At 39.0% G+C, this 21746-nt stretch overlaps 4 protein-coding genes across 7 annotated transcripts in view; 3 read left to right on the top strand and 1 right to left on the bottom strand.

The window, feature by feature from the left end:
• The first annotated feature begins 2264 nt into the window (after positions 1-2264).
• Positions 2265-12036, top strand: LOC105327762 (protein SDA1 homolog). Its single transcript, XM_034444835.2, has 21 exons — positions 2265-2418; positions 2503-2607; positions 5690-5788; positions 6239-6421; positions 6545-6610; positions 6957-7049; positions 7255-7326; positions 7521-7625; positions 8065-8137; positions 8478-8581; positions 8671-8728; positions 8983-9041; positions 9125-9201; positions 9371-9468; positions 9783-9859; positions 10138-10267; positions 10360-10439; positions 10626-10804; positions 11109-11187; positions 11630-11788; positions 11897-12036. Exons 1-21 carry the CDS (start codon positions 2344-2346, stop codon positions 11942-11944), a joined length of 2019 nt encoding a protein of 672 aa, XP_034300726.1. The 5' UTR covers positions 2265-2343; the 3' UTR covers positions 11945-12036.
• Positions 12037-13580: 1544 nt separating this feature from the next.
• On the bottom strand, positions 13581-16877 carry LOC136272958 (uncharacterized). The gene is made up of 8 exons (XM_066076311.1): positions 16763-16877; positions 16491-16649; positions 16030-16167; positions 15779-15904; positions 14939-15064; positions 14247-14384; positions 13996-14121; positions 13581-13663 (listed from the first exon to the last, which is right to left on the bottom strand). Exons 1-8 carry the CDS (start codon positions 16875-16877, stop codon positions 13581-13583), a joined length of 1011 nt encoding a protein of 336 aa, XP_065932383.1.
• A 629-nt stretch (positions 16878-17506) lies between these two features.
• Positions 17507-20360, top strand: LOC136272952 (uncharacterized). The gene is made up of 7 exons (XM_066076273.1): positions 17507-17678; positions 18098-18223; positions 18833-18958; positions 19043-19168; positions 19358-19483; positions 19568-19686; positions 20244-20360. The coding sequence occupies exons 1-7, from the start codon at positions 17507-17509 to the stop codon at positions 20358-20360; spliced, it is 912 nt and encodes a 303-aa protein (XP_065932345.1).
• Positions 20361-21306: 946 nt separating this feature from the next.
• The window catches only part of LOC105327744 (uncharacterized), a 75007-nt gene continuing 74567 nt past the window's right edge, over positions 21307-21746 (top strand). For 2 of the 4 annotated variants that reach the window (XM_066074985.1, XM_066074981.1), the window contains exon 1: positions 21307-21549. The gene's annotated coding sequence lies outside the window, so the exon portion shown is untranslated. Of the gene's footprint in view, positions 21550-21612; position 21746 lie in introns of those variants that run through there. The other 2 variants (XM_066074983.1, XM_066074982.1) reach the window with 2 other exon arrangements.

Raw genomic sequence — 21746 nt, 5'->3', positions numbered from 1 at the left:
ATCCTTATTTTTTAAAAGAAGATGGGTGAATAAGGCGCGCAAACTGCTTATATGAGGATAGATAAGATACTTTAAAATTAAAATATGAACAAATCTCATAATTTCTTTCCAAGTTATTGAAAACAATGTATATTTACCATTACATCGATTTATAACCTTTATATATGTTAAATATTTGGAATAGGTTGATTTAAACTGGCGTGTGCGTTTCATAACCTTCAAATAGTGTCATTTATAGAACTTCAATGCCTTTTCTTTTATAGAGTGGGTCTGGGCTCCATATTTTTGTCATAGTCTATATATAAGGTTTAAAGGAAATCAAACCGATTTCAACCAACAAAACGTGGAGAAATGCCTAACTATACTTTAAAAATGTCATTAAATGTATCCCAACAATTGAACGTTTTAGAGAAATACTACAAGTCCGTATATTCGTGGTTGAAGTTGCATATAGCAATTAACATTGAGGTTTGTTGTGACTGAAATGGCTCAGTGGTTAGAGGACCAGACACTATGTAACAATATAGAGCTAGGGTTTTAAGGTTGAGGGTTCTAAACCACCAAAACTTTAAAGTTCATTTTTTTTCCTTATCGTTTGTTAAAATATTCAAAACTGAATATAGTAAGAAACTGTGCTTTTGTAAACTTGTGATATAACATCACATCCAGTATATTTAGTTGGGAAAAAAATGAAATTATTTTTTACGACAAAACCAAATGGGCATTTGCGCTAGCTTAATTGTTCCCCCATCTTCTTTAGAGACGAATTTATTAGTTTGTTTTAGGTGGGTTAAAATTCTTGGACCTATACCCGTGTAATAACAGAACTAATATACAAAAAAGAGATATACACGTCGCGGGGGTGTTAAGGAAGCATATGGGCAATTTAGCGTCTTAATTTGACCGTTATATTCAAAATCGTGAAATTAAATAACAATTTTGAATACGATCAAAAACTTAGTATTATCCTTTTAAATAGATGTAAGTGCAATAAAATCGGGTAGTACATTACTGCCACATTGGTGCATTATTACGTGACAACTATAAATAGCTTACGTATATTCCTAAACATAAAATGAGATAGAACAACACTACCCCGCGGTTTCCAAAATAAAATAAACATACCAAGTGAAGGCAAAACATCTCAGTTTAATTAAAACTGCTGCTAGAATCCTATGTTTTTCTTAATTCAATAGTTATTCATCCAGTTCTCGTAAAACCTTCCCAACTTTTATAAAGTTTGCACGGAAAACGGCAAGTTGCATCAAAACAACACACAACATGGGATTCTAGCAGCACTTTTCATTTTAAGCATTGATCAAACTAACGATACGTGTAAAATTTCAAGTTCAATATATACGGGGTAGTGTTGTTCTAGGCGGATTTTTATATCGTAAACAACGACAGAGGAAAGCCTGGCCGATAAATAAAAGCAAATTTACATACCTTTTAGCGAATGATTGATAAAACTAACTTCTTTCCCAGTATTCTTATGTTCAATTCTCAATAAATCACACCACAATACTTTATTAGAGTTCTTAGATTAGTTATATTTTGACTCTGTTTACAATGCTTTCTGATCAAATTCACACGACATTCAACTTTTAGTCATGACGTCATCAATGTGTAAATCTACGTAATACAAACTAATTTCTGAAAAAAAATTGTCTTCAGTATCTTTTATTAGTTTTTGGTCTACGTTTCGTTGCTTAGATATTTGAATATGTACATAATCAGTAAGATTTGTGATTTCACGGAATTACATGTAACTCAGATTCCATATGCTTCCTTAACACCCCCGCGACGTACTTAGTTTAGTAACTGTATTGATGTTATCATGCAGTTTCATTGTAATGACGTGTTCGATGTACCTCTTCATAACACCACACGAAAGCAATACTTCAAACAATGATTTATTATTCCTAATACATGAATATTTTTTTGGATAATGATATGTTTCCTCAGTTTACTTTAAATTCATTCACATCATAAACATTTTTAAAAACAAATTAACGAGACGCATGGTTTATAAATATGATGCTGACACAATTAAACCTTTTCAAGTAATAAAAATATATATACATACTGTATGTTACAGCTTATTTGTATATCATTTCATGGTTCATATTATTTTTTTGACGAATGAATGATTTTTTTTATTATTATCTATTAACTTGTCTTTTTTGCGTGTTCGTCAGTTTTTAAAAACCGGATTTCTTATTTCCTACCAAAACCTTTCTTCAAATAGAACAAGTAAAAGCGTCTTGGTCACGTTGATTATTTTCTTCTTTCACGTGGTGGTGGATGTCAATTTGTAATATTTTGTTGTCGCAGTGAAAAATCATGAACAAATTACCAAATAATTTACCACAGCTACAAAATTTAATCAAGAGAGACCCACTTTCATACCAAGATGAGGTAATGTGTCAAAGGAATCGGTTTAATTATCTTCCCAAAATATCACAGATTGACAGATAAAGTTGATGTATATTTTCTTTTTAGTTCTTACAACAGTATCGTCACTATGAATCAAATCTCCAGATATTTCAACTGAAGCCATCAACATACTCCAAGACTCTTGAAGAGCTTGTATTATTTGTTGCACAGGTAAAAATTCAGAATTAAGCTTAAGGTGGTTGGGTGGTTGGGACACATCCATGTTGTGACCAGATAGTACATAAACAACAATAAATAATAATCTTATTTATGTCTCTATTGTGACGTAACGTGGGAGTACCCATTATTGCCAAGTACCCATAATTGCCGATTGTTATAAAACAGCAAGATTTCCGCTATCTATTTGTTGTGTAGTAGGAAAGGAGGAATGAGTATATAAATACAACGAAAACATATGGCTGGACCGGGAATCGAACCCTGCAACTCTAGTCAGGAGCTCTACCTCTGAGCTACCCAGGCCGATATCCACGGTCCATATAGCCCCAACTACTACATTCCTCCCTCCTTAAATAGTCTTCGACCCCGAAGACCCAACACAAGTTCACCTTGTCAGGACTTATTAATTACATATATATATGCCTGAACAAGGAAGGCCACGACACCATCTATAGTAGGAAAGGAGGAATGAGTATATAAATACAATGAAAACAAATGGCTGGACTGGGAATCGAACCCAGGACCCTGCAACTCTAGTCAGGAGCTCTACCACTGAGCTACCCAGGCCGATATCCACGGTCCATATAGCCCCAACTACTACAGTTGTTTTTAGCTAAACTAAAATAAAAAAATATTAAAATTTTTAAGACACTATAAGAGTTAGGAATGAAGAGAATTTACTTCAAACATCTGGGAACTCACCTTAACAAAGGTAAAGCCTATTAAAATGTACTTCAATTGTATCTGTGCGATGATACATGCCACTGAATGTTTGACTTGTAATCCACTTTGATGACAGGGCATTTTTTGTTTAGGTCCAAATTTGAAGAATATTTACCTCCGTTTTATGATTATGACAAAAATAAGCAAGATACCATTTCTACTACACAATATTTAAGAAAGAAAGAAAACTGCTTGCTTGTAAGACGCCATTTTGTTTGCAACCCGAGGCAGATCAAAGATTTATCCACATGCACCTACGGTTTAAATCAGAGGCGTTACTATTAACTTACACATTATTTCTTTTACTGCATGGACACACTAAAACTTATTTTAGAAAAGCTTTTAATAATAATTCCTCCGTTTGTGTGCATGTGGCCGCAGGGACATTGAAAAGAATATTGCTTATAATAAGATTGAATTGCATTTATGATATAATTTTTTTTGTTATATTCTTACATTTTATCTTATATTGTTAGATTCTTTTAAAATTTTGACCTTTTTACCAATTAATTACTGAAAAATAATGAAAAGATATTAACGTCAATAATGGGTTCTCGAACTTCCTGTAAATGGAAGGTCATGGACAGGGTTTAATTTTATCCATGAGTAAGTCAATGTTGATGAGAATGAAATAAAAATTATTCCTCAAATTAAATAAATGAACAGTGCAGAGATTTGCCTAGAAATTTTTACATGACAGTTTACATGGAGAGAGTAATTGAGAAATCTTGTGTATTTTTCGGCAATAATGGGTACTCGCACGTTACTATTTAGGAAATAAACAATAAAATCAAGTGTAATTCTATAGATAATCTCTTTCCCAAATTTACCACCAAATGGTGTAACACAGTGGGTTAGAGGTTTCACTATGAATCTTAAAGTCATGAATACGAATCCCGCAGGGGATTTTAATAAAAAATTTACCTTTCCATAAATTTTTTAAACATATTTTTGGATTAGATATTGTAAAATTTGAAAAATCTAAACCACTGAAAGTATGTTAATTATAATGAACTTTTATCCACATAAATATCAATAGATGACCCATACCACCTTGAGATCAGGGACGTTTATCGTTTCTGTCCCAAAATTTTGTTTCCATCACTTTTGTGATGATTTTCAATAAAAATAAACATTCTTATAAATTAAGAACAAATGTAATCGATTAAATGGAAAAAAATCCAAGATGTCTTTGTTGACACGACATCTGTTTTCACTGTAAGTACCCCCCAGCTAATTTTGTAAATGACGGATGATAAGTATTTATATATTTATAATTTTCTAAATGACGAACAATATCTATTTATATTTGTCTACCCTCTGTAACATAAAATCAATAGGCACTCCCCAGCTAATTTTCTAAATAAAGAACAATATCTATTTATATATGTCTACCCTCTATACTATGATATAAATTGATTTTATAGTATAGAGGGTAGACAAATACATGCTATAAAATATAGATATCGTTCGTCATTTACAAAATAAGCTGGGGAGCACCCATTGTTTTCACCAGGAGAAACTGAAAGCAGGAATGAAGACATATTTTTACAGAGATTTAAAATAAGAAAGGTTGACATCCTTTCTCTGTTCAGAAGTTCTACTGACACAATGCACAATTTTTTAATGTTATCATTCAGCATACTTTCATGATGTTTACAATGCAAAATCCTTGTAGACTTTAATTTTTGGATGTATATTGAAATTTAAAGTGATAAGGGTGGACTTTTTTTCATCCCAGAGAATGAATGTAGTTTGGGTAAAAGGTTTTTATGATTTTTAAAATATTAAACAAAAAGTGGTGGAAGCAGTAACTTGGGACAGAGTATAGTATATTGATTAAATGTTTTTCAATGTAATCCTTCAATTTATGGATGTTTTATGATTGTTTTACCATTACATTTTGTATAACCACCCCCACCTCTCTTTAAAAAAAGTTTAAGATATGTATTATATCATGAGTGCTTGGTATGATAGCCATACTGTCTTCTATACTCTGTCCAAAGGTATCCTCACAGATTATATTTCTATTCGATATTTAAAAATTGCTTGGCATTCAAACAATGTTCATTCAATAGTATGAAAATATCCCAATATTTCATCTGATTAATGCTCCCTCTAGGGAGTGTCAGGTAGTCTAGAGTGATTTTCTATTGCAAACAACACAGAACTACACTTAGGATAATGTTGAAAAATTGTTTCAGAGGGAAAAAAATGTGTCAAATTTAATCATTATGAATGCAGGGTTTTCCAGGTTATTAAAAAAGAATTGTCATAGGAGAAATTTTCAAACTGTGAGTTATTTTGACCTGTGAGTCAATGTGAGATAAGATGATAGATTCTGCCTGTTTAGGTAGCACCTTGTTATCCAGAGGAGGCAGCTCCATTCCCAGAACATCTGAGGGACTTGCTGACACATCATGGCGATGCACTGGATAGAAGCATGAGAATGGTAGGGATGCTCTCTATATCTACAAGCTGTAGCATACCATTGGTATAATATTTTTAATGCTATTCACAACAGAATACTTAGTTTGACACCTATTCTGTAGCCTACATCAATGGAATGCTGTGCTTCTTCATTAAAATTACCCAGAACATTATGATAATCATGCAATATATTGTATGAATTTTTTTTGTTGGGTATTTATTTCAGTGTCTTAAATTCAGACCTGTACATCATCATTGGGCACCAATTTTCATTGAACATTTGTGAGCTACTGGTAATCCCCAAAATTAAATTTTCATGGAAGTATGAAAAACCGACAGGGATTTGAATCTACAAATATTTGAATCCACAAAAAAGTGCCCTTTACAAAATGCACAATAATTAATGTCCCAAATATGAATGAAACTGTGGTATTATTCCTTAAAGACTAAAAGCATCATTTTCTTTTTGTAGACATTTTGCAAGGCCCTGATTTTGCTGAGAAACAAGAACATGGTACAAGCTAACAGCATCCTGGAGTTGTTTTTCAAGCTGTTCCGTTGTCAGGACAAGCTTTTAAGGAAGACATTATATACCTACATTGTCACTGATATAAAAAATGTCAACATGAAACATAAGAATGCCAAACTGAACTCGGTAAGACATCAGTCATTATCCGCACCTTACCTAATGAATGGTTGACCCCCTAAACAGTATCTGAAGGAATGCATTGTGATAATTACCAAGGTACTTACTAATTTTGTCATGTTTTTTTCACAGACACTTCAGGGATTTATGTATACCATGATGAAGGACAACAACCCTGTAGCTGCAAAGATGTCATTGGTTGGTCTCTTGTACATGTATACCATTGATTTAATTAATTTTGTTCACTAAAAATTGTTTGGAGCTCAGTGTGTTATTATATCCAAAGCATGTTGGCCTATCGTTTCATCTGTTTAGAACGGGGTTCTGGGTGATGATGTAAAATTAATGTATCCTCCAAAATTATGCAGATAATGTTAAATGCTATGCCAGGCCATCAAACTCTATGAAAAAGAGTTAGTTAATCATACCAATCAGATATTTCTTTCAATGCTGGTAGTTTCTTGAGTTAGAATATTGCTTTTTGCACTTATATGGTTTGGAATTGATATTCATTGCTACTAACCATTTTGAATTGTTTTCACAGGATGTAATGATTGAACTCTATCGCCGAAACATCTGGAATGATGCAAAAACTGTGAATGTTATTGCTACAGGTTGTTTCTCAAAAGTCACAAAGGTGAGAAAACTTGTACATTTCTTCTTTAAATAGTTAACTTTATGATGGAAGTATACATCAGAGACATTAGATGAAAAAAAACCATGCATTTTACAAATTTTTCACATGCAATTTAGTTTGACAAGTTAGAGTTTAAGATCTGCATCAAGTTTGATACTAGCCACGTGAACTCTAGATTATAAAGCATCAATCATTATTGAAACAGATTCTGGTAGCTGCTCTGAAGTTTTTCCTTGGCCATGAAGATGGAGAGAAGGATGAATCGGACAGTGAAGAGGTGCATTTGATAAATTTGACAATTACCATTTGACAATTAAATTGCATATGTAGGCAAAAGATAAGATGCAAAATGTTACATATTTGTTGAAATAGGAGTATAATTTGCCTGCTAGTTTTGGGGTTAATTGTTATGTTAATATAACAAGGTTTGAAATAAAAAAAATTTGCTGACACTTTTGTGTACTACTTAAGGATGAGCCTCCAAAGACGGAGAAATCACTCAGACTGTCACACAGGGTCGGCAAACACACCAAGAAGAGACAGAAAAAGCTGGACCGAGCCCTGCAAGCTCTGAAAGTATGGTACCCAGGGTTTTGGACTACTTAAATAATATTAAAAAATAACAAAATTTTCCATCTTTGGATAAAGGTACTGTAGAATAAGGATGCCAGTTATTTTTTGTTCAAAATCTTGAGGTCTTTTATGAAAAAAGATTTATTAGATCTGTATTAGCAAATTTAATACACTGTACATGTTAGAGCATTTAGATATATTTTGAAAAGTTTCAAGCCTTCTTTTTCAACAATTAACAGATACATTCTGTGGAATGTACTTGTTAATGTATAATGTGATATTAGGAGGAAGACAATTCTCCTCCACTTGTATATGTGTAAGGAGGGAGACAATTCTCCTCCACTTGTACATGTATAATGTGATATTAAGAGGAAGACAATTATCCTCCACTATTTATGGTCATGTGATTAGTAATAAATGTTGTTGTTTTCTTTCCATGTAGAAACACAAGAAGAAAAAGAAAACCGCAGAAGTATTCAACAACTCTGCCTTGCATCTTCTCCACGATCCACAAGGTCAGAGTTGTTTCACTCGGATTGTTTGACAAAATACAGAGACTATTACTTGCTTACTCCTATTCATTGCCATCATTCACAATAATGCTCTCTTTCCTGTCTTGTTCAAGCCATGTAAGCTCTGTCCAAGTCTTCATCTGTCTCCTCTATGAGTGTTTGTTGTAGTGCTTTAGAGTAGATACTATGTTGCAGTATACTCATTCTTAAGACACCCCCAACCCACTTGCATCTTCTATGTTTTCCTCCAATAGTACTCTGTTTAAACATGTTCCTCTGCTTTGTTTTCTTGTGAATTAGTATCAAGGGAAAAAAGTGTATAATGGAACTTTTATTTTATCAGATATGTGTGAAAAGTTGTTCAGTCAGTTGGAAAAGACAACAGAGAGGTTTGAGGTGAAGCTGATGATGATGGACTTGGCCTCCAGGTTAATTGGAATACACCAGGTATGTTCTAAGATTGCTCTGGACCTATATATGTGTGTAGAGATTAAAACCTTTCTCTCCTGATTTTGACTTTTTATGCTTCTTTTCAGCTGTCTGTGATGAACTTTTATCCATTTGTACAGCGCTTTTTGCAGCCACACCAGAGAGGTAAAAAGTTTTAATTATCAATGAACAAATATTGGTACATGTATATAATATATATACAACCAGACAAAGCAAGTAGAGTTTGGGTTTGGTAAAGTTTTTTCCATTTTTATTTTTTTTTTTTAATTTTTTTTTTTTTTGGGGGGGGGGGGGGTGTTGGTGTTTGGAAAAGGCAATCATTTTAAAGAAAATTCATAAGCGACTTTTTTCTAAATTTGTTACAATTGCATTTCAATGTTGTTCATTTGTATCAACAGAAGTGACGAAAATTCTTTTATTTGCTGCCCAGTCCAGTCATGAGTTAGTTCCCCCTGATGTAAGTAGGATAATATTTGTAAACAGATTTATTTGCTAAACAATTGGTATTTAGTCAAAAAAGCTATTCTTTTCTTGTACCAGGTTATTGAAGGTGTATTAAGAACCATTTCCAATAATTTCATCACAGATAGAAATGCGGGAGAGGTGATGGCTGTAGGGTAAGAGTTTTTCTTGTAAAGTACCACACAACTTCATGTTCACATCAGAAGTTTGAACTTTTCAAACATTTTCTACAATTTATGAACACCATGCCCTGAAAGGAAATGAGCTTTTACATATGAACATGTTGAATCCTTCCGAACTGTATCAACACTGCTTGCTTAACAGGATGAATGCAGTTAAAGAGATATGTGCACGATGTCCTTTAGCCATGTCCGCAGATCTGCTCGGTGATTTAGTTCAGTATAAATCTCACAAAGATAAAGGTTAGTATGCAATCAAAACTACTAATTGATAAACTTGATTCTTACATTGCAAGGCATGTTTCTGATCATCATGATGTACATTTAATAATAGATTAGAGTAAAAATGATTATCACAATTTATGTACTGTTCAGACATGTTCCAGTATTGCTTGAATTCTCCATTGATGCATTCTTTTGAATATCACCCATATATTTTTTTATGTCAGTACATGTACTTGAGTGTTTAACATTACATACTGTAGTGATATTTTGGTGACAGCCTTTACTGTGGCCTGACTTTTGTACCTAATGCTGTATTACTGTTTCCTCTCTAGGTGTGATGATGAGCGCCAGGGCCTTGTTACAGCTGTACAGAAAACTCAACCCTGACCTTCTCAATAGGAAGGACAAGGTCAGTGTGGGTTAAAATGGGGTTCAATCTTTTCAAACTCTGTTTTGTTATATGCTCTCAAGGTGTCAAAAATTCAGGCATTCAAAGTAATTAATAGGGTAATAATTATTATACTATACAAATCAATCAGATTAAATAATTTATTTTTTATTACATATACGGTAGATGAGTATGAAATTAAATATTTAGAATATTTAGATTCTTGATATTTAAAATATCAAAATAATGACATATTATAAATAATGCATAAAATTTTCTTGCATTTTATCTGTTGCCAGGGACGACCAACAGAAGCCATGGCAGAGACAGAACCTCTAGTGTATGGGGGACAAGTTGCCAAGGACTTCATCCCTGGAGCAGAAATCCTACCAGAGGAGGCTGAACCAAAAGAGGAGAAGGAGAAAAATGGTGAGGAGAGAGAGAGAGAGAGAGAGAGAGAGAGAGAGAGAGAGAGAGAGAGAGATTGTAACTGTACTTAATAGAGATGTACTCTGTTTTAGATTGGGAGTCCTGTAGTGATGAGTCAGATGAGGAGGGAGAATGGATAGATGTGCATCATTCATCAGATGAAGAAGCAAAAGTAAGGCTCTCTCCACCATCCTTGAGAATCTTTTGGTTTTCTGCTCAGTACCTTGTGAAATACTATAGTTGATCCTCATTTAGGAGGGGAGCAGCATATATCTATTTTGAACATTTATTGTTTACCTTGGACTCATTTTAAATGCAATCTTCCACTGATATATAAATTAAAAAACTTGACGTTCAGGAGGATGAACCACAGATCAGCAAAGAAGAAAGACTAAAGAAGGCACAGACTGTGTCCAGTAATCGTATTCTGACAGCAGAGGAATTTGAGCAGATTCAGAAGAGACAAGCACTAAAGGAGGTTGAAGGAAGACACGGGAAGAGGAAAAGGGAAGGGGGTCAGGAGGAGGAGGGTGGAGGGTAAGGAAGTGGAAGAAGGGAGGGTCATCTCTGGAGGGCAACATAATTGACAATGAATGTGAACATGCTCTCAGATACTACAAGTATATTATGTACTCAGTGTGGGTGTGAATTTTGATTGATTAAAGATTGATAGAAAGTCTAAATTGACAAGCATTTATACACTTTACTATACATAGGTCAGTGTATTTCATTTTGATAATCTAACAGACTTGAAGAGTGGAGCGTTTTAAGATACATGTACATGTAAGTTGTTATTCCACAGAATTTATACATATATAAATAAGCTTTTTAATTATCCTAGATTGCTGACGCTCTCTACAATAGAAAATGTTCACAAGAAAAGGGCACATGACAAGGAAAGTCGATTATCAACAGTAATGGTAAGTGCTGATCTTTCGAATCTTAAAGATTGGCATCCCTGAATAAAACTTTAAATAAAAAGATTCAGAAATTCACAAAAGATGTAAATATAAACAGTATAAAGGTTCTTCTTTGGTGGTTCAAGCATACAGTTATTGAAGGTTGCTTGCAAACATTGTAGAAAAAAACTACCAAACCCACTTTTATGAGATTTTCATCAAGAGAGTGCCAGTTAGAATAGAGCATGTCGAATTATTCCTGTATTCAAAGAAATAACTTTCTAAGTTATATATAAGTTAATATATGATTACTTTTCATATTTGAGATAAGACGTGGGTTTCAAACAATAAAATGTGAGGTGAATGGCTGAAATGTTTGCATCAGCGGGTGTTTGCTAAAAAATTGTTTGTAATAAAAAAAGAATGGCAAATGTTTTGATTAATTTGAATTATATAATACTAGGCTGGAAGAGAAGGAAGGGAAAAGTTTGGGAAAAATCATGAAAAAATGAATCCGCATGCTAGCAGTACCAACAAAGACAAGCGTAGAAATAAGGCATTTATGATGATAAAGCACAAGGTGCAGAGGAAAAAAATCAAGAGATCTTTTCGTGACAAACAGGTATTTAAGCTGTGCATGTCTCTATGAATTTGTTATTTGAGGAATAGTTTCACATATCGTGCTGATTTGTTGATTTGGAATTTGAATTTTGATTCCCTTATATTACAGATAGCTCTACGGAACTCATTACTAAAGAGACAGAAAGCAAAGAGATAGCTATTGTATTGTTCATATGAAACAACATTTGTTATATACACTTAAATGTTATTAATGAACATCTGTTATATCAAATAAATAATCAAATTTTGTCTTATCTCAATTTTATATAACAACAAGACTTATTAAAAGGTTTTAACAGACAGTTTCAAGTTGATGCTATTTTGAGATCTCATTTCATAGTTAAGAATTGATGAACAAAGATATGGTTCAAGTCAGTGAGATAAAGGGGATGAGTAGCGTTTTTATTTGTAAAACTACATGTGTGGTATGAACATATGAAACAGTACCATAAGTTGAAACCTATAATAATTTTATTATATACTAATTTTGCATTAATATGGGTAAATGCTTATACAGTAGGTGACTGGGTTATGTATAGTAACCAGTTCATATTTTGTAACTTTTCTATTTATGATGAATTTACAGTTTGATAATTACAGTTTTGAACAAATGATTTAACTTGATCTGAATTGCTCTAAATAGATCAAAAGCTAGTTATGGTTACCCACCCCCACTCTTATCCCTAATTTGTTAAACATAAATTTGCATTATGAGTATCTATATTGTGTGTTGGCTTTCATGTATTTGTCATTATATGAGTGAATTATTATCAATTTTATTAAGAAAAAATTCGTATGAATGGAAAAAATAACACCAAAATAGAATAAATAAATGAAATTTTCTCATCGTCCTGTGGAATTTCATGTTATGCATAGAACTTTTAATACCATAAGATACATACGCTAATTTAAAGATTCATAGAATAATATTATAGAGGCTGACTGAAACGAGGTATAGAATAGGGTACTTTTTATATCCCATAACCAGACACTATAACCAGGATGTGCGCATGCGTGAATCAACTTTCCATCGGGATCGGTAAACGATTGGGAGGAAATTCGAAAGCTATTTGGAGGAACTTCGAACTGATATATGTGCAATTTAAAAATGCGATTTTTATATGAAAAATATGATCAGAAGTAATTAAAATGTTATGTACATTAGATTTTACACCAAAAAATTAAATAAATAATTGAGAGAACAATCAAAATCAATGTTACAGGAAAACAACAGGCACTTAGCATCGGAGGGGGGGGGGGGGGGGTTGAAATGGGGGCAGGGACAGGGGGACGGGACTGCCCCCCTCCAGCGCACGTTTTCTCGCAGCAAATATTTTTCTTGGATTTACTTATAAAAAAGGAAATTAACATACAGTTGCACCCCCCCCCCCCCCCCCCCCAATGTTTTTGGGACCATGTAAAATTTGAAATGAAAGAGAGGAAATAAACTGTGAAATTGAAGTTAAAGGTACACTTAGCCCCCTACCCCCACGGATTAGGATTTTCAATTATTTAAAAAGTATTTTTGAGTTGGGTTTTTTTTTTCAAGGCAAGATTGGATGAGTCTGCCCTCAACCCACTTTGCTACGATGCTAGGTGCCTGAACAAAATATCATGGTTTCATTACATACATGTATGCTAGTATAAAGACTTTATGTAAACCAATATTATCTCGTGCATTGTTCCATTCACCAGGTTCTACAAATACCTTAGTCCAAAATAAATAAAAAATCCAAGACTAGGAGGGGAAAAAAGAGGAAATCTATTTTCCTGTTTTTTTTTTTACTCAGGAGCTATTTTGTTGGGGAGGGGGGGGTATTAGGGGTGAACAGGTCACTGACCCCTTGTAGATCTACCCATGACCTATCACCAGGGTCTGTATACACATAACCAGGGTCAGTATACCCATCACCAGGGTCTCCAGGGTCAGAGTACGTATCACCAGAGTCTGTGTGCCCATCACCAGAGTCTGTACACCCATAACCAGGGCTAGTATACCCATCACCAGGGTCTCCATACCTATCACCAGGGTCAGAGTACGTATCACCAGAGTCTGTGTGCCCATCACCAGAGTCTGTACACCCATAACCAGGGTCAGTATACCCATCACCAGGGTCTCCATACCTATCACCAGGGTCAGAGAACGTATCACCAGGGTCTGTGTGCCCTTCACCAGGGTCTGTACACCCATAACCAGGGCCAGTATACCCATCACCAGGGTCTTCATACCTATCACCAGGGTCAGAGTACGTATCACCAGAGTCTGTGTGCCCATCACAAGTGTCAGTATACACATAACCAGGGCCAGTATACACATCACCAGGGTCTTCATACCTATCACCAGGGTCAGAATACGTATCACCAGAGTCTGTGTACCCATCACCAGGGTCTGTATACCCATAACAGGGCCAGTATACCTATCACCAGGGTCTCCATACCTATCACCAGGGTCAGAGTACGTATCACCAGAGTCTGTGTGCCCATCACCAGGGTCTGTATACCCATAACAGGGCCAGTATACCCATCACCAAGGTCTCCATTCCTATCACCAGGCTCAGAGTACGTATCACCAGAGTCTGTGTGCCCATCACCAGAGTCTGTACACCCATAACCAGGGCCAGTATACCCATCACCAGAGTCTCCATACCTATCACCAGGGTCAGAGTATGTGTCACCAGAGTTTGTGTGCCCATCACCAGGGTCTGGATACCCATAACCAGGGTCAGTATACCCATAACCAGGGTCAGTATACCCATCACCAGGGTCAGAGTACGTATCACCAGAGTCTGTGTGCCCATCACCAGAGTCTGTACACCCATAACCAGGGTCAGTATACCCATCACCAGGGTCTCCATACCTATCACCAGGGTCAGAGTATGTGTCACCAGAGTTTGTGTGCCCATCACCAGGGTCTGGATACCCATAACCAGGGTCAGTATACCCATCACCAGGGTCTCCATACCTATCACCAGGGTCAGAGTACGTATCACCAGAGTCTGTGTGCCTATCACCAGGGTCTGTATACCCATAACCAGGGCCAGTATACCCATCACCAGGGTCTCCATACCTATCAGCAGGGTCAGAGTACGTATCACCAGAGTCTGTGTGCCCATCACCAGAGTCTGTACACCCATAACCAGGGCCAGTATACCCATCACCAGGGTCTCCATACCTATCACCAGGGTCAGAGTATGTGTCACCAGAGAGTGTGTGCCCATCACCAGGGTCTGGATACCCATAACCAGGGTCAGTATACCCATCACCAGGGTCTCCATACCTATCACCAGGGTCAGAGTACGTATCACCAGAGTCTGTGTGCCCATCACCAGGGTCTGTATACCCATAACCAGGGCCAGTATACCCATCACCAGGGTCTCCATACCTATCAGCAGGGTCAGAGTACGTATCACCAGAGTCTGTGTGCCCATCACCAGAGTCTGTACACCCATAACCAGGGTCAGTATACCCATCACCAGGGTCTCCATACCTATCACCAGGGTCAGAGTATGTGTCACCAGAGTTTGTGTGCCCATCACCAGGGTCTGGATACCCATAACCAGGGTCAGTATACCCATAACCAGGGTCAGTATACCCATCACCAGGGTCAGAGTACGTATCACCAGAGTCTGTGTGCCCATCACCAGAGTCTGTACACCCATAACCAGGATCAGTATACCCATCACCAGGGTCTCCATACCTATCACCAGGGTCAGAGTATGTGTCACCAGAGTTTGTGTGCCCATCACCAGGGTCTGGATACCCATAACCAGGGTCAGTATACCCATCACCAGGGTCTCCATACCTATCACCAGGGTCAGAGTACGTATCACCAGAGTCTGTGTGCCCATCACCAGAGTCTGTACACCCATAACCAGGGTCAGTATACCCATCACCAGGGTCTCCATACCTATCACCAGGGTCAGAGAACGTATCACCAGGGTCTGTGTGCCCTTCACCAGGGTCTGTACACCCATAACCAGGGCCAGTATACCCATCACCAGGGTCTTCATACCTATCACCAGGGTCAGAGTACGTATCACCAGAGTCTGTGTGCCCATCACAAGTGTCAGTATACACATAACCAGGGCCAGTATACACATCACCAGGGTCTTCATACCTATCACCAGGGTCAGAATACGTATCACCAGAGTCTGTGTACCCATCACCAGGGTCTGTATACCCATAACAGGGCCAGTATACCTATCACCAGGGTCTCCATACCTATCACCAGGGTCAGAGTACGTATCACCAGAGTCTGTGTGCCCATCACCAGGGTCTGTATACCCATAACAGGGCCAGTATACCCATCACCAAGGTCTCCATTCCTATCACCAGGCTCAGAGTACATATCACCAGAGTCTGTGTGCCCATCACCAGAGTCTGTACACCCATAACCAGGGCCAGTATACCCATCACCAGGGTCTCCATACCTATCACCAGGGTCATTATATCCATCACTAGAGTTTGTGTGCCCAACAATGGGGTCTGTACACCCATCACCAGGGTCAGTATACCAATCACCCGGGTCTGTACACCCATAACCAGGGTCAGTATACCCATCACCAGGGTCTTCATATCTATCACCAGGATCAGAGTACGTATCACCAGAGTCTGTACACCCATAACCAGGGTCAGTATACCCATCACCAGGGTATGTACACCCATAACCAGGGTCAGAATATCCATCACCAGGGTCTCAATACCTATCACCAGGGTCAGAGTACGTATCACCAGAGTCTGTGTGCTCATGACCAGGGTTTGTACATCCATAGCCAAAGTCAGTATACCCATCACCCGGGTCTCAATACCTATCACCAGGGTCATAATGCCTATCACCAGAGTCAGAGTACGTATCACCAGAACTGTAAACATATCACCTGGGTCATTATACCTTTTAGTAGGGTCAGTGTTCGTAGTACTAGGGTCTGTGTGCCCATCATCATGGTCTGTTAATTCATAACAAAGGTCAGTTTACCCTTCACCAGGGTCTTAATACTTTTCACCAGGATAGTGTACGCATGCATCAATAGGGTCTGTGTGCCCATCACCAGGGTCAGTATACCTAACACAACAGTCAGTGCACTTATCATTAGGGTTTGTATATCCATTACCTGAGTCAGGTAATACTGACCCTGTTGATAAGTAGAGTGACCCTGGTGATAGGTATACTGATCCTGGTGAAGAGCACACATACCTTGGTGATACGTACACTCATGATCCTTGTGATAGGTATACTGTCTCAGGTGATGGTTATATTTACCCTGGTTATAGATTTTGAGATTCTGGTGTTACGTATGCTGACCCTTAGAATATCTACACGACTCTGGTGATGGATACATACTGACCCCTGTGATTGGCTACAGACCCTTGTGATACGTACACTGACTCTGTCGATAGGTATACTGACCCTGGTGATAGAGAATGTGATAGATATACCGGTGATAAATGTACTGACTCTTGTGATAGGTATACTGACCTTGGAGATGGGCCCTCAGACCCACGGATGCGTACACTGACACGGCCGTTAGGTAAACTAACTCTGGTGATAGGTAATAGGTACAGTTATCCTGGTGAAAGTCTACTGATCAAGGTAATGGATGTACAAACCCTGAAGATAAGTGCACTGACTGTTGTGATAGATATACTGACCCTAATGATGGGCACACAGACCCTATTGATTCGTAAACTATTCCTGGTGATAAGTATTTAGACCCTGGTGATGGGCATACTGGCCCTGGTTATGGGTGTACAGACTCTGGTGATGGGCACACAGACTCTGGTGATACGTACTCTGACCCTGGTGATTGGTATGATGACACTGGTGATGGGTATACTGACACTGGTTATGGGTGTACAGACTCTGGTGGTGGGCACACAGACTCTGGTGATACGTACTCTGACCCTGGTGATAGGTATGGAGACCCTGGTGATAGGTATACTAACCCTGGTTATGGGTATCCAGACCCTGGTGATGGGCACACAAACTCTGGTGACACGTACTCTGACCCTGGTGATAGGTATGGAGACCCTGGTGATGGGTATACTGACCCTGGTTATGGGTCTACAGACTCTGGTGATGGGCACACAGACTCTGGTGATACGTACTCTGACCCTGGTGATAGGTATGGAGACCCTGGTGATGGGTATACTGGCCCTGTTATGGGTATACAGACTCTGGTGATACGTACTTTGACCCTGGTGATGGGCATGAAGACCCTGGTGATGGGTATACTGGCCCTGGTTATGGGTGTACAGACTCTGGTGAAGGGCACACAGACTCTGGTGACACGTACTCTGACCCTGTTGATAGGTATGGAGACCTTGGTGATGGGTATACTGGCCCTGGTTATGTGTATACTGACACTTGTGATGGGCACACAGACTCTGGTGATACGTACTCTGACCCTGGTGATAGGTATGAAGACCCTGGTGATGGGTATACTGACCCTGTTAATGGGTATCCAGACCCTGGTGATGGGCACACAAACTCTGGTGACACGTACTCTGACCCTTGTGATAGGTATGAAGACCCTGGTGATGGGTATACTGGCCCTGGTTATGGGTGTACAGACTCTGGTGAAGGGCACACAGACTCTGGTGATACGTACTCTGACCCTGGTGATAGGTATGGAGACCCTGGTGATGGGTATACTGGCCCTGGTTATGGGTATACAGACCCTGGTGATGGGCACACAGACTCTGGTGATACGTACTCTGACCCTGGTGATAGGCATGGAGACCCTGGTGATAGGTATACTGACCCTGGTTATGGGTATCCAGACCCTGGTGATGGGCACACAAACTCTGGTTACACGTACTCTGACCCTGGTGATAGGTATGGAGACCATGGTGATGGGTATACTGGCCCTGGTTATGGGTGTACAGACTCTGGTGAAGGGCACACAGACTCTGGTGATACGTACTCTGACCCTGGTGATAGGTATGGAGACCCTGGTGATGGGTATACTGGCCCTGGTTATGGGTGTACAGACTCTGGTGAAGGGCACACAGACTCTGGTGATACGTACTCTGACCCTGGTGATAGGTATGGAGACCCTGGTGATGGGTATACTGGCCCCGGCTATGTGTATACTGACACTTGCGATGGGCACACAGACTCTGGTGATACGTACTCTGACCCTGGTGATAGGTATGGAGACCCTGGTGATGGGTATACTGACCCTGGTTATGGGTATCCAGACCCTGGTGATGGGCACACAGACTCTGGTGATACGTACTCTGACCCTGGTGATAGGTATGGAGACCCTGGTGATGGGTATACTGGCCCCGGCTATGTGTATACTGACACTTGCGATGGGCACACAGACTCTGGTGATACGTACTCTGACCCTGGTGATAGGTATGGAGACCCTGGTGATGGGTATACTGACCCTGGTTATGGGTATCCAGACCCTGGTGATGGGCACACAAACTCTGGTTACACGTACTCTGACCCTGGTGATAGGTATGGAGACCATGGTGATGGGTATACTGGCCCTGGTTATGGGTGTACAGACTCTGGTGAAGGGCACACAGACTCTGGTGATACGTACTCTGACCCTGGTGATAGGTATGGAGACCCTGGTGATGGGTATACTGGCCCCGGCTATGTGTATACTGACACTTGCGATGGGCACACAGACTCTGGTGATACGTACTCTGACCCTGGTGATAGGTATGGAGACCCTGGTGATGGGTATACTGACCCTGGTTATGGGTATCCAGACCCTGGTGATGGGCACACAGACTCTGGTGATACGTACTCTGACCCTGGTGATAGGTATGGAGACCCTGGTGATGGGTATACTGGCCCCGGCTATGTGTATACTGACACTTGCGATGGGCACACAGACTCTGGTGATACGTACTCTGACCCTGGTGATAGGTATGGAGACCCTGGTGATGGGTATACTGACCCTGGTTATGGGTATCCAGACCCTGGTGATGGGCACACAAACTCTGGTGACACGTACTCTGACCCTGGTGATAGGTATGGAGACCCTGGTGATGGGTATACTGGCCCTGGTTATGGGTATACAGACTCTGGTGATGGGCACACAGACTCTGGTGATACGTACTCTGACCCTGGTGATAGGTATGGAGACCCTGGTGATGGGTATACTGGCCCTGTTATGGGTATACAGACCCTGGTGATGGGTACACAGACTCTGGTGATACGTACTCTGACCCTGGTGATAGGTATGGAGACCCTGGTGATGGGTATACTGGCCCTGGTTATGGGTGTACAGACTCTGGTGAAGGGCACACAGACCCTGGTGATACGTTCTCTGACCCTGGTGATAGGTATGGAGACCCTGGTGATGGGTATACTGACCCTGGTTATTGGTGTAGACTCTGGTGATGGGCACACAGACTCTGGTGATACGTACTCTGACCCTGGTGATAGGTATGGAGACCCTGGTGATGGGTATACTGGCCCTGTTATGGGTATACAGACCCTGGTGATGGGCACACAGACTCTGGTGATACGTACTCTGACCCTGGAGACAATGCTGATGGGTATACTGACCCTGGTTATGTGTATACAGACCCTGGTGATAGGTCATTGGTAGATCTACAAGGGGTCAGTGACCTGTTCACCCCTAATACCCCCCCCCCTCCAACAAAATAGCTCCTGAGTAAAAAAAAAAGGAAATAGATTTCTTCTTTCTTCCCCTCCAGTAGTCTTGGATTTTTTTATTTATTTTGGACTAAGGTATTTGTAGAACCTGGTGAATGGAACAATGCACGAGATAATATTGGTTTACATAAAGTCTTTATACTAGCATACATGTATGTAATGAAACCATGATATTTTGTTCAGGCACCTAGCATCGTAGTAAAGTGGGTTGAGGGCAGACTCATCCAATCTTGCCTTGAAAAAAAAAACCCAACTCAAAAATACTTTTTAAATAATTGAAAATCCTAATCCGTGGGGGTAGGGGGCTAAGTGTACCTTTAACTTCAATTTCACAGTTTATTTCCTCTCTTTCATTTCAAATTTTACATGGTCCCAAAAACATTGGGGGGGGGGTGCAACTGTATGTTAATTTACTTTTTTATAAATAAATCCAAGAAAAATATTTGCTGCGAGAAAACGTGTGCTGGAGGGGGGGCAGTCCCGTCCCCCTGTCCCTGCCCCCATTCCAACCCCCCCCCCCTCCGATGCTAAGTGCCTGTTGTTTTCCTGTAACATTGATTTTGATTGTTCTCTCAATTATTTATTTAATTTTTTGGTGTAAAATCTAATGTACATAACATTTTTATCACTTCTGATCATATTTTTCATATAAAAATCGCATTTTTAAATTGCACATATATCAGTTCGAAGTTCCTCCAAATAGCTTTCGAATTTCCTCCCAATCGTTTACCGATCCCGATGGAAAGTTGGTTCACGCATGCGCACATCCTGGTTATAGTGCCTGGTTATAGGATATAAAAAGTACCCTATTCTATACCTCCTGAAACACCCCGTTACTCATATACACATCGGGCTCGATGTTTAAATAATGGGAATATAAAAATTGGGGCACTTGCAATATACTTGTCAAGTGCATGCTTACTAATTTTCTGACAGTTTTAAATGATTTCGTGTTATTAAGAACAATTTAATTGTTCTACAAGACACCTAAGCGATATAGGCCTAAATTAAAGAAATCTGACCTACTTCAATGACTTGTCATTGATCTACTTTTGATACTGTTACACCGGAAGTTGCATTGTATCTATGGAAGCCACCTGAAATTCGGGTTTTTCAAAAAGGTATTTCACATCTTCCTTTTATCGACGTTAGGGAAAATAAAGTAAACTACTTCAGATTTTAAAACTTGATCAATGAATATTAGCAGTTACACTTATGTGTTAGTTGCCAGCTGTCCAAAATTACACGCGACTTCAACAATATTCCCGCGAATAAGAACGAGACGCTAGACCGACTTTTTGGACATATATGCTAACGG

This window comes from Magallana gigas, chromosome 2 (genome assembly GCF_963853765.1).
Source record: "Magallana gigas chromosome 2, xbMagGiga1.1, whole genome shotgun sequence".
In the NCBI taxonomy this organism is placed as follows: domain Eukaryota; kingdom Metazoa; phylum Mollusca; class Bivalvia; order Ostreida; family Ostreidae; genus Magallana; species Magallana gigas.
Note: the sequence above shows the minus strand (reverse complement) of the source record. Positions and strands in the feature narration are given on the sequence as shown.